This window comes from Leuciscus leuciscus (assembly GCF_965113295.1).
Source record: "Leuciscus leuciscus genome assembly, chromosome: 21".
Classification (NCBI taxonomy): Eukaryota; Metazoa; Chordata; class Actinopteri; order Cypriniformes; family Leuciscidae; genus Leuciscus; species Leuciscus leuciscus.
This window is the reverse complement of record NC_138745.1, coordinates 19899918-19913995: the sequence shown is the minus strand read 5'-3', so window position 1 is coordinate 19913995 and position 14078 is coordinate 19899918. Positions and strand designations below refer to the sequence as shown.

The 14078-nt window shown below is 37.4% G+C and overlaps 1 protein-coding gene across 1 annotated transcript in view; it reads right to left on the bottom strand.

The window, feature by feature from the left end:
* Window positions 1–434: 434 nt before the first annotated feature.
* The window catches only part of shisa9a (shisa family member 9a), a 39395-nt gene continuing 25751 nt past the window's right edge, over window positions 435–14078 (bottom strand). The window contains exons 3-4 of the mRNA XM_082152841.1: window positions 8609–8734; window positions 435–1888 (exon numbers count right to left, since the gene is read on the bottom strand). Of these exons, the coding sequence (XP_082008967.1) occupies window positions 1485–1888; window positions 8609–8734 (530 nt within the window). The 3' untranslated portion in view covers window positions 435–1484. The remainder of the gene's footprint in view (window positions 1889–8608; window positions 8735–14078) is intronic.

The window sequence follows — 14078 nt, the reverse complement described above, 5'->3', positions numbered from 1 at the left end:
TTTAGTGAGTGATGGAAGAAAGGAAAATAATTAAAAAAATACCGTGAATTTGCAAAAGTAAGATTTCACGATGCACAAACAAGCAGTTACGGCACTGCTCACTGCTCATGCACACAACATACAACAGAATAACTGAGAAGCATGGAGGAGAAAGAAATTTCACCAGGCAGTGAGGCTGACAGGATCCGTCTTAGACTAGAGTTATTCCACATGATCTGGTTCTCCTGCAATCAGAGGAGATGATTGCAGGAGAATTGCTGAATTAACTCAATTGGATACAACAAAGTTCATCGACCTGTTTACAAAAACCTCACAATGCAACATCCTGTTAGCATCAAAGACAGCGATGGAAGGGGAAAATAAGGATGAAGAGAATGAGGAAAGAAAAAGCTTTATTTTGTTTTCATCTCCACAGTTACCACTCCATTAGAAACATTCTGTCTTGAACATACTATTGAATAAAACAAAATAAATCATTATATTTAAATAAATAATGCTGAACACAACAACTTCAACCAGCTACTTCTTGGCACAATGTACTGTATAATCTGCATAAATATATTGGCAATGGTATAAATATACTTTTATAGTCGTATCTGTTTGGGGGAAAAAAATTAAATAAAATGCACCTTCTGTACGACACATTTGTAAAAGTGCAAAACAACCTTACATGTGGCAGCAGATACACCTACTGATGACATTTTGACAAATATTTCAACATGCTCGTATGCATTTGAGAGTACACATAAAAAAGTAATGCCGAATGTAACGCAAAAAGGAGACCAAACACATATTTCCAAAAACACAAGTTGTGTCCAAGCCTCCATGTTTTTTTAACAGTGTTGCTCATGGCATGACAATGCTACCTCCGCATTATTATATATTTTCAGTAATGTGACCATCGCTGCTAATACTCTTCTGACTCCATATTTCAAGCGTCATTTGTTTAGTTGCTTGACCGAGGTGTTTTATAATGAGAAAACAAAAGGCACAGCCTCAAGCCCATTGTCTTCATGCCACCATCATCAAATCAATATCACACCCAACACATTTTCAGTATATTATTTCAGATAAGAGCATCACTCTGTGTTTCATACTCCACGCCAGCCCTTTAATATCTGGGATCGATAATCCGGTGTGTTTCATTTCTGTAATGTCTTATCTCTCCAAAAGCCATTCTTTCCGTACACATTTATTAGATCTTATTGCTATTGATCTGAATCTTTTTGTGTGCCAATTCTTTACATCTGTTTCCTTTTACCTTGCCATTGACAGAACACAAACACATCATTGTTACAGTGGATATAAATTGTGGTGAACATTTCCGAGTGTCCCTGGCCTCACAGTCAGTGGATGTTATCGTGAGAGCGTAACATGCTCACCCCTGTTGTGCCTCCAGTCCACTAGGGGCAGTGTGGAGAGTCCTTTCATGACAATAATCACTTTTGGCTCTCTGCCACTTGCTTTGAAGCATTTTCAGCCTCTTACACAGTCACCTCAGTCTTACTGTTGGTTACAAAGTAGGGTTGCGTTGGTAGGTAATGATGACTGCGGGCAGTGTGTAGCTCATTAACTCGCTCCATCGTGCACACCTTCCTAGGGCCGTAGGTTTTGCGACGACCCGCAATCTCTGCGTTCTCCCAGCTCCTCATCATGCCGGGGTTTGCGATTGTATTGGAGCTGTAGGCCATCGCGGGATGGGCCACGTTGGCTTTAATGCTTTTGGGCTTCTGTCCATTTTGCTTGAGGCATGGGACCTCAGTGACATAAGAAGCTGTGGGCTCCACATGCTCCATTCTGACTGAATGAAGCGGCAGGCTTCCCTTAGCCGCCAACTCGACCAAGTGACGGTGTTGCTTGTTGAGGAAATCACCATTGGCTTTGGCCGCTGATGAAAACATAGAGAGGAAGAGTGAGGTTAGTTCAGATTGCAATTATGTGAAGTTGTCATACATAAAAGTTTCATATAGTGAGAAACTAAAAGCTTGTGTAAACAGCCCCTAAGTCTGCCTGCTTAAACCCCGCCCCTTTCTTACAATAGGCCTCAAGCTCACATTTAGATCTGCCTCCATCACATCAACAACCGATGGATAGAACCAAGTCCCTGCCATTTTTTTAGTTATTTTTTGATAATCCATTTCACTCAGATGAACATCACCATTTAAATTTTCAAATAAATTCAAGATTTAAAGGGGTCATACTTAATTTTTTATATATATTTATTTTAAAATATTACATATTTTAATTTTAATTATGATTTTGTTATAAAACAAGAAAAAAAAAAAAAAAAAGTTTAATAAAAAAATATTTAAAAAAAATATGATATGACCCTTTCATCTATCTTAATGATATATTATTTATGCCATGACCTCTTTAACATCTGTATAACATTTTCAACATTTATGCTATAACCTTTCAACCAAGAATAGCCATTAGAGTTGGTACACAGTGTGCCACCTTTTCTACAGAAACAACAGCAATTGAACATAATGTTCGTTTTGTTGTGCCAAAACAGTCCAATATAAAATTTTAATTTAGGAGTAATAGCATCTATTCTACTTTTTCCTCAATTGCTCCCTGTGATAGGCAATTTTTGTAGCATAATTTCAAGTAATGTTTTTTTTGGACTGGGTACATAACGCTCTTCTATCTGAAGAAAATTTCGGTTCCGTGGGGAACAGCTCTTGAAGCACAACCAGTTCACAGTTGCTTCTTTAATCCCTCTCAAAGAAGAGTAGTGTCAGCTGTCTATCCTCGCCCTCTTGAAGTTAAGCAAAAACATTTACCACTGAACACAATTTGGGTAAAGGAGACCAAATTTAGTCATATATTGTACTGGACACCAAAGAAACGTTCCCTCACTAAAAACCATCTCCAAATCATAACTGTAATTTTTGCCCCTACCAACAAGTGGGAACATTCATGCATATGGTGTGGCAATGTGAGAAGGTTTGTGAGTTTTGGGAAAAGATTACATCAGTACTGTCTGATATGATAGGAAAAGATATATCAGTGCAACCAGCTGTGCTCCTTCTAAATGATGATTCCAATTTAGGTTTCACTGAACTACAAAGAAAGATCTGGCTGGCAGGTCTAACATCTGCCAAAAAGATAATTGCGCAAAGATGGCTCCCTCCCAATAATTTTTCTGTGCGACACTGGCTATTTCAGTTTCATGATATAGTAATGTTAGAACTTTCAACGGCTAGAATAAATTAAGCTAGAGCCTCAACCCTTGAGCAACCTGCTCAACCTGCTGCAGATGAACTGACAGAAAAGCTTTAAGATGGAATAATTTAATTTGGGGGACAATTTGAACTTGTAAACCTCTGATGATCTGTGTTATTATACTTATCCTAAGTTTCTCATATTGCAGTCTGTATCTGTGTTTTGTATTTATGTATCTAATTTCTTTTTATTGCAATTGGGGGGACGGCTTGGGGGTTGGGAGGTTCAGAGGGTCAAATTTTGTTCTGTTTATTGTGAAGAAACCTTTGGGTAATTGTACAGTATGTGATCAAATCTATGAAAAATCAATAAAAAATTTATTCGACTTTCTCCTGCCGCAGTCTACTTTACTTTCTGCATGTCTTGATTGACAGATGTCTCGTCCAATCAGCAGTCAGTATTCCATTCGCCACATATGCCTACCTTTTACGTTTTGTCTGACTTGTCGTTGTGTTTTCTGACTTGTTCATTTGTTTTCAGATTTTCTGTTGCCGTTATTGTTATTTGTCTCCGTTTAAAGCATATCGTTGTCGTGTAAACGTACCCTAAATGATTGGAGATTGGGACTGAAGCCGGCACACATCACCAGAGAGAAGTCTGTCATTTCAATGGAAGATCGAGTTGATCAATAAAATTTTGACGATGAACTGAGCTCAAATTTAAATAAATAAATAAATACAATAAAACATGCATCGATGAATGGTGCACAATAAGATCAATAACACGCATTTGGAAAATAGATAGGGGGAATTTCCATTTTATGACAACAACATATTGGACATAATCATCCAGTCGAAAATAGCCGTTACAGTTGGTACACAGTGCAATAGTAAAGTTAGTGTCCAACCTTTCCTGCAGAAATATTAGCATCTGAATCCAAGAGTTTAACACACAAGCAGTTAAGGTTTTCAATCTGTGGTCAGTGTAAGTTCTGCCTGTCGCGTTCCTCTGGGTTATGTGTCCTTTAGGTGATTCATGTTTGTAAGGGGATCATTACTCTTAGAGTACCGGGCATCCTAGTGTGACTTCCTCAATCTGCTTTTGATGGTCGGCTGCTTTGACGACCTTGAAGATCAACTTTTCACGCTTAAAACGAGTTTGGTCTGCGGTGTGATGCTAAATCTTATTTATTGCTCGTCTGCCCCTGTGGGAGAAGACGGAGACGTTGTGCGCGGCGGACATTTTTTCACAGTTGCACTGCTCCCTGTTTCAGATACATGGATCATCACAACAGACGGGTGAATCAATTACAGTGCTCAACAGTGCACATCCTCAAGAGCCATAATCAAGATGAATCGTGGTTTTGTAACTAGTGCCCCCAGACAGAGTTCAAATATCAATCGGCTCGAAACTCAGTGACTCCACGCATGGAGTTAGTGTCATCAGATCTCAAAGGGTTTTGGTGGGAGGATATTCTAGTGCAGGCCTTTATTAGAAGCTCCACTTTTCTATGCCGAGTGGAAATCCAATTCTGTGACCTTAGAGATGTATTTAGGGACTGAGAGAGAAGTATTGATTTGTAGAATTGGGACTTATCAGCTCTTACAATTCTGCACCTTTGGGAATTTTCATGGAGAAGGCAATTAAATAAGAAAAAATAACCATGATGCCAGAGGGTCAGTTTTTCTCTGCTCGATGATCTCATAGTATACATCATCCATGATAAGGTGAAATCAGAACATTTAGCTGTCTGGTAGGGAGGAAACTTGAGGTGACTTCACTGTATAAATTATATGCATCAGTGAGACTCTCTTTAGGCGTCACCACATTGATTGAGGAATTCTCAGGTGATTAGTTGGGGAAACAATAGTAGCAACATACTACAGTTAAACCATGGCATTACATGTATGCGTTTAGCAGACACTTTTATCAATTCAACACAGGGTTATAATAGTCTTACATTTTAAATTTTGTTGTATTTGTCTTCAGTTTAGTGTGCACTATCATAGTTGGTTTTAGTTTGGTTACATATTGTATTTAGTTTTTATTTTAAATGTCTTTAAATGTAAAGACATTTTAAAAAGTTGTAACACCTTTAGAATTTCAGTCTAGTGCTATTACTATCTAGAGGCATTTTCACATTTAATGCAAGGTGGTTGTAAAGATTTCAAGTTTTCTACATATTTTATTTTATTTAGTTTTAAAGTCATGCAAATTTATTGTAGTTTAGTTTCAGTTTTCCCAGTTATGTTTATTTTAATTTCCATATATACACTCATCTACAACTTTGAATGTGAAATGAATGTGAAAATGGATTTTAATGATGAAATAGAATAGATTATTTAAAAAAATTACAGTTGCCAAGTGCATAGGCTTTCTATGCATTAATATTAGGCTATAATAGCAACATTTAAGTAAAGGACAGTCTGTTTCGGACATTTGATTGGCACATTTGACACATTAAGCTACGAACTTCCCGTGCCATAAAGAATGCAACTCTATACTGAGTAGGCTAAAGGTATGAGAATTTTTTTTTCATGTTTAAAGGGCTAGATAATTGATCATAGTCAGTTGATTACTTCACTGTATTGTTATTGTTTAATATTTTTGTTTTAATGGCAAAACAAGACAAGACTTGGTGAGTCGAAATGTTGAATATGTTGGCCTAGGCAATTTCCTTTCTGTTTTATGTAGTGATATTATTCAATGCTCTGCCATCTGTATTTGCTCAGTAGATTGTAGTTTCATAGTTGTTGTAGCGATAGGTTTGTTTATGGTCTGACAAATACGGGAATGGGCCATATACTGTAAGTTTTTCAAATCTGGGGATAGTTTGTGTTACATCACCGCCCCCTTTTGTTACTTCATACACCCCTTCTTTAGTGCTCAACAGGTGCTGGCTCTGCTTGAACATGACAATGAGTTCTCTATACTCAAATGGCCTCAATAGTCACCAGATCTCAATCCAGTAGAGCACCTTTGGGATGTGGTGGAATGGGAGATTCGCATCATGAACGTGCAGCCAACAAATCTGCAGCAACTGAGTGATGCTGTCATGTCAATATGGACCAAAATCTCTGAGAAATGTTTCCAGCACTTGTTGAATCTATGCCAAGAAGAATTAAGGCAGTTCTGAAGCCAACCCGGTACTAGCAAGGTGTACCTAATAAAGTGGCTGTGAATACACTACTGTTCAAAATATTCCCCCCCCCACACTTTTTTTCAGCGGTGATTCATTAAATTGATCAAAAGGAACAGTAAATACATGTATAATGTTACAAAAAATGAACTGTTGAAATTTTTATTTGAGAATCCTGAAAAAAATTATCACGTTTTCCACAAAAATATTAAGCAGCACAACTGTTTTCAACATTGATAATGATAAGAAATGTTTCTTGAGGAACAAATCAGCATATTATAATGATTTCTGAAGGATCATGTGACACTGAAGACTGGAATAATAGCTGCTGAAAATAAGCTTTGCCATTTCATGTATATATGCAATATACAGTATATATATATATATATATATACTGTATATATATATATATATATATACTGTATATATATACAGTGAGGAAAATAAGTATTTGAACACCCTGCTATTTTGCAAGTTCTCCCACTTGGAGATCATGGAGGGGTCTGAAAATGTCATCGTAGGTGCATGTCCCACTGTGAGAGACATAATAAAAAAAAAAAAATCCAGAAATCACAATATATGATTTTTTAACTATTTATTTGTATGACACAGCTGCAAATAAGTATTTGAACACCTGTCTATCAGCTAGAATTCTGACCCTCAAAGACCTGTTAGTCTGCCTGTAAAATGTCCACCTCCACTCCATTTATTATCCTAAATTAGATGTACCTGTTTGAGGTCGTTAGCTGCATAAAGACACCTGTCCACCCCATACAATCAGTAAGAATCCAACTACTAACATGGCCAAGACCAAAGAGCTGTCCAAAGACACTAGAGACAAAATTGTACACCTCCACAAGGCTGGAAAGGGCTACGGGGAAATTGCCAAGCAGCTTGGTGAAAAAAGGTCCACTGTTGGAGGAATCATTAGAAAATGGAAGAAGCTAAACATGACTGTCAATCTCCCTCGGACTGGGGCTCCATGCAAGATCTCACCTCGTGGGGTCTCAATAATCCTAAGAAAGGTGAGAAATCAGCCCAGAACTACACGGGAGGAGCTGGTCAATGACCTGAAAAGAGCTGGGACCACCGTTTCCAAGGTTACTGTTGGTAATACACTAAGACGTCGTGGTTTGAAATCATGCATGGCACGGAAGGTTCCCCTGCTTAAACCAGCACATGTCAAGCCCCGTCTTAAGTTTGCCAATGACCATTTGGATGATCCAGAGGAGTCATGGGAGAAAGTTATGTGGTCAGATAAGACCAAAATAGAACTTTTTGGTCATAATTCCACTAAACGTGTTTGGAGGAAGAAGAATGATGAGTACCATCCCAAGAACACCATCCCTACTGTGAAGCATGGGGGTGGTAGCATCATGCTTTGGGGGTGTTTTTCTGCACATGGGACAGGGCGACTGCACTGTATTAAGGAGAGGATGACCGGGGCCATGTATTGTGAGATTTTGGGGAACAACCTCCTTCCCTCAGTTAGAGCACTGAAGATGGGTCGAGGCTGGGTCTTCCAACATGACAATGACCCGAAGCACACAGCCAGGATAACCAAGGAGTGGCTCTGTAAGAAGCATATCAAGGTTCTGGCGTGGCCTAGCCAGTCTCCAGACCTAAACCCAATAGAGAATCTTTGGAGGGAGCTCAAACTCCGTGTTTCTCAGCGACAGCCCAGAAACCTGACTAATCTAGAGAAGATCTGTGTGGAGGAGTGGGCCAATATCCCTCCTGCAGTGTGTGCAAACCTGGTGAAAAACTACAGGAAACGTTTGACCTCTGTAATTGCAAACAAAGGCTACTGTACCAAATATTAACATTGATTTTCTAAGGTGTTCAAATACTTATTTGCAGCTGTATCATACAAATAAATAGTTAAAAAATCATACATTGTGATTTCTGGATTTTTTTTTTTAGATTATGTCTCTCACAGTGGATATGCACCTACGATGACAATTTCAGACCCCTCCATGATTTCTAAGTGGGAGAACTTGCAAAATAGCAGGGTGTTCAAATACTTTTCCTCACTGTATATATACACACACACGTGTATATTATTTGAAAACTCCGAAGTGAACTGTAATGCGGTTCAGTGACTCTCTTTCAATACAGATCCAGTGATAAAACAGCTCTCAAAGCCTCTTATTCTGGAATACATTAATCATTTCTAAAATATTCTGCGGTAAATGCTATGTTCAATAAGAGGAATAATTTATGAGTTTTGTACAGGAAAGATCCACATGAGAGTATAACACTGACATGCTAATAATGATCCTTTCGAGTGTACATCCTTACCCACGGCCTTCAGTGAGGCGTATTTGTTGAGCTCTTTTGCCAATTGCTGTTGCTCATAGACATGGGACAGCTGGTTGAGGGCTGGATACTGGTGCGTTTGCATCATGTTGTTTATCTGGCCGCCTTCTGCAAACAAAACAAAACATTGTTAAAGGGTTGCATCATTATTTTGTCTTAATTTACAGAATTTTTTTAGTCATCCCTAATAATATGTCTTGCTTACTGCTGACTAGTGTCACTTGGGATTCAATTGCAACCAATAACAAAAAAGAAACAGACACCTAAAGGCTCTAAAACTTTTTGTACATACAGTAGGTCACAGGCAGACGAAAGAAGAATCCAACTGAATGGATCTGATAATGAGCTGTGCGATGTGTGTATGCGGCTAGTGTCACAACCCGGTCCAATCTGCCTCCTGTGATGTGACAGTCAAAGAATAAGTGATGGTATGTATATACAACCGCTCTCATTGATTTCCTCCCTTGACTTCCTCCTGTTCATAGAGATGAATTGTCAGCGGTGAATGACGATCAAAGAGGTGTAACCTGCGTGGCAGAGTTGTCAGCGCAGAGCTCCTGTTGTGACTAATTAATCACTTAGCCCTGCAGCAGGGTTGCTGACACACGTCTGTACTGAGCGCCACGCAGTGAGTCATACCACACCAGACATCACACAGATTACTGCTCAACAGAGCTTCTGAAAAACACTATAGACAATACTGTACACCCATTAGCACTTAGTACGCTTCTTCTCTCTAATGTTTTTGTCAAATAATAACAGATTATTTTCCTTTGTTTTGCCGAAGCACGTGGAAAATATTATTTATTTGCAAATAGAAGTACATCGTTACATCCTTTTATGTAATGTTCAAAATTGGATGACTCAGGGAAACGGATACTGAACACTTTGAGTGCACCTGCTGCACCAGTGGTAAAGTATTTGAGTAAATGTCATTAGTTACTGTACTTAAGCATCATTTTGGCTACTTTGTACCTTGACTGCGTATCAAGGATATTAGCCACTTTTACTCTCTACATTTTTGAATAAGTATGTACTCTTTACTCCAATACATTTGTAATGAGTAATGTAATTATGCATTACATTTTGCATGGCACCTAACTTTTTCTGCAGCATTTTTTTTTTCTGTTACTAAAGAAGCAATATCGCCATCAACAGGGCATTGAAGGTACTATATTCTGTGTGTTTTGCCCTTACTCACCCAAACTTGTCAACAAGTCTACTTTACACAAATGTGAGTGTATTAGTTGGTAGCTGCTGGTTCTTTTAGTGCCATATCTCATTGATCAATATGCCATAGGCATTAATATTAATATTATTCCTATTCCTATTAATATGGCTGAATTGGATCATCGAAGGTCAGCAGCGAAGACATTGGTTAATAAAGTGAGATTAAATACATAAAGTATATCTGTGTTATTTTAGCATATTTAATTACTGCTAGTTTGAGTAATATTCTGAATTTGCATTTCACTGTTTTTATTCATTTTGAGGAATACTCAATCTGTTTTTGTGCAAATGAGATGAGTAAATGCAAGCTCACATTTACTTTAGAACTACAATAACCATCATGTTTACACAGCGCACACAACGCCTCTGCACTAACTCTCGATTTCTCTCAACATGGGGACAGGAGGTAACTCAGATATTTTGTTGTGAATTTTAAAACAATGCATTTCTTTACTAGTTACTTGATTTTTTTTTATCTGATTACATAACTCGCGTTACCCCCAACACATGCGAGCGACACTGAAGACTGGAGTAATGGCAACTCAAAATTCAAGGAATTTGCCGTCACATGACTAAATTACATTTACAGTAAATGTAATTTATTTTACATTTATTTTAAACAGTTATTTTAAGTTGTAATACTATTTCAAAATATTACTGAATTTACTGTATTTTTGATCAAATGTAGCTTTGGTGAATATAAGTGACTTCAATTCTTCAGTTAGGGGAGCGATTTTACATGCCCTTTAAATACTTAATATCTTATTTTAATCTAGTTTTAAAAGACAGTTTTAAACTGTTTATTGTGTCTTTTTAATTGATTTTTGCCAGAATTTCCGTTTCATTACTTTAAAAAAGTCATATTTTCATTCATTTGGTATTTGTGTACAGTAAATGTTTTGTAAGTGTTCTGCCAAAGTCCCAATGAATCACTTCTGCTATTGGCATTTAATCTTTAACAGGCAAAGGGCAAAGGTCAGCAAGACATTATTAAGTGAGATGAGTGTCCTCAGATCTGCGACCTCAGGCAAACAGTAAGTGGCGAGCTGAGCACATAATGACGTGAGTGGCGAGCCGTAGCACACCAAGTATGTGTCTCAAGGTTGGCGAGATCAAAAAGAAAAATAAACTCCATTAAGTCAATCAAAGCGAATATATTATAATAATAAAAATGGAGAGATAAACGCCTCTTTTTTGAAGGACATTTGTCGTTTTCTTGGGCCAAAACGTTCCTGTTAAGTATACATGCTGTTCATTTTGTACACCACAGATTTTTCGGCCTACTCTTTTGAAAATTTGACAGAAGTAGCAGTAAGTGGGAGTGATCCCATGCTTGGTTCTATTCAATTTCCTGGGTATCTTAGTGTTTGTTTTGTTTTGTGTAAGAAGCTGACTCATTTCCACTGGGAGAACTTCCTCCCAAGTGTTTGGTTGCAAATTGCCTTTACACCATCTTCTCCTTGTGCTATCGCTCTCGTCATGGCAACACACGCGTTCATGCTCTGTTTGCAGTGCATGCAGCCAGCCTCTTGTATGGGTTCCACCACCCACATGCTAAGCAAGCTCAGTGTTTGCAATTGATGGACCTTCGGTGTTTGTTCCTGTGTTGTTAAATACCCCATCTCCACTAGCCCGCCGAACAAGGAAACATTAACAAGCCCATTAATTAGCAATTGTTATCTGACACTGAGGAGAAAAAGGTTTTGAGGTTTTGCTGGGATCACATCCAACTTTGGTATTGTCAGTCAAAGTTTAACGGTAACAGTGGCGTATCTGTTGTATTTTATTCTACTTTAAGTGACACTTCGCTAACAGCCGTGTGCGGGACAGCTATGTATCTATATATATATAAGCTTTGAGCTATCTATATATATAAGCTTTGAGGGAAGGATGATACTTAATGAAATGAACTGTAAAACTATATCCTAAGGAAAAGATTCAGTGAGACGACAGCTTACAGCAGTTGCTGTTTTCAGCAAATGTGAAGAGAGATCACATAATCACTGATTTTTAAGAGTGGTGACAGCCGAGTTGATTACAGAGTTTTTTTTTTTGTTAGGAGGTAATGAAAGACTATATATACACACACACACACACACACACACACACACACACACACACACACACACACACACACACACACACACACACACACACACACACACACACACACACACACACACACACACACACACACACACACACACACACACGCATTCACACAAACAGTTATGAATTTAAAATTAATGATTGGTATTTGGTTATTGGAAATTTGTTGATAAGTCATTGGTAAATCTTCATGCTTAATAAAATCATCATTTTCATGCTAAAAATGGTTTGACTTGGTTTTAACAAATGTTTTCATTTGTCACACTTCTGACTTGGCTAGATCAGAAATTTGAATATGAATATACATCATCAAAGATCACAAGCAAACACTAATCACCATTATAGTGAAAACAATTACAGTGGTAAACAATTACATTTCTTACACTGGCATATATCTGGCTAAAATAATACTCTTCAAATTTCTAGCAATTTTTTACTAGTTAAAAAAACAACATGCTATTTTTACGATCCCTCTTAAAATTATAAACAGTTTTCAAGGTATATGTAAACTTATAACCACTACTATACTCTTTGTGCAGGGACAAATTTGATTACTATTTTACTGACTTGATTAACTTGACCAGTTCTATTTGGCACTATTAACAACACCCATTCAAACAGACAGATAGCAGCAGCCGGATAGAAGTATAAGCTGCTCTGAAAAAGTTAGGTCACAATTCATTTTGAATGTGAGAAGAGAGCACAATCCTGTGAAACTGCTGCATATGAGCGATAGAGAAGCAGTGTGTGTGTATGAAAGCTGTTTGCTTCTGTCATGATCCGCTATTGTGCTTTAAATGGGCACTAAATGAGAGTGGCAGAGCATTTTCTTCCTTTAAAAATTAGGTCAAAGTGCACTTGATCATAAAAATTTGTTTTCTTGACTTCTGTGCACATCTTATGACACATGACAAGAGAAGAAAGATATACTGTATGTACAGTATATATGTATATATATATATATATGTATATATATACTCCTAAACTAACATGATCAAATAAATGGGCGAATGATGATAAAAAGGTAAACAATAAAATATACAGTGTAAACCATGTTAAACATCCGTAAATGTGCCAACTCTTAGAGAGTGTGAGATTGGACTGCTTGGTGTTATAAACACTGATGTCCTCATTATCCACTCCATATGTTTATTTGCTCACTAGTGCTCATTAGACATGCAGGATGCTGCCTCTCATGAGAGAGCGCCACAGAAATCCACACAGAGTCATTACCAACAACCTACAAATGTCAGAGTATTGTTTCATTTCAAAGTCAGACAAAAGATGTAGCACGATATATTTCAGATCCACTGAGCTGATATGACAAAGAGTGTTAATTAAAAATGAGAAACTGCCAGGCACTCAAAATGAGAAGAGTATGTGGAAATCTGATTGTGAAAATAATGTATACAGGATTCAATAAGAATTTTTTAGTTCAGATTTGTCAAACCCACCACAAATATGAAGGATAACTAATAATAACACTAGTAAAAATTGCAGTATTTTCTTTGCACAAAGTGTAAATAGTAGTTAGATGCTATTTATTCTTTGTGCAAATAGTGGCAGTATATTATAAAACAGTATGCAATAATAACAACTTTCAGTGATTACATTTATTAAAATCATAAATGAATGCAGTCTTACTGGGACATTAATTTGCCTTGTTACCAAACGCCTCCCCTACCCACCCTACCCACCCTCTAACCCTACCTGATAAACACTTTATTCCCACACCGTTTGACACTTTATTTCCACTTTTCGAATATTTTCTTCATTTTTATTTAAAACAATCGCCTCTTTGAGCTGATATGCAATGGGAAAAGGGAGAAGAATGAGACTGGAAAAAGACGGATTCGTGTTAAAAGCTGACGCAACAAGGTGGGATATTTGCCCTTGGTTTAAATAGACACTCTGATAAAAATATATGCACGTTTTTAATTAAAAAAATATTATAACTCAGTTAAATCAATTAATAATACAGTAACACAGTTTTGCATTAACAGATACACTTTTGATGGAAAATTATGCAATTTGTCTATCATATTCAAGCCATTCTTTCTAACTGATGCTCCCAAAACTTACTATAGGGCCTAATGATGGAATGAAACAGCAA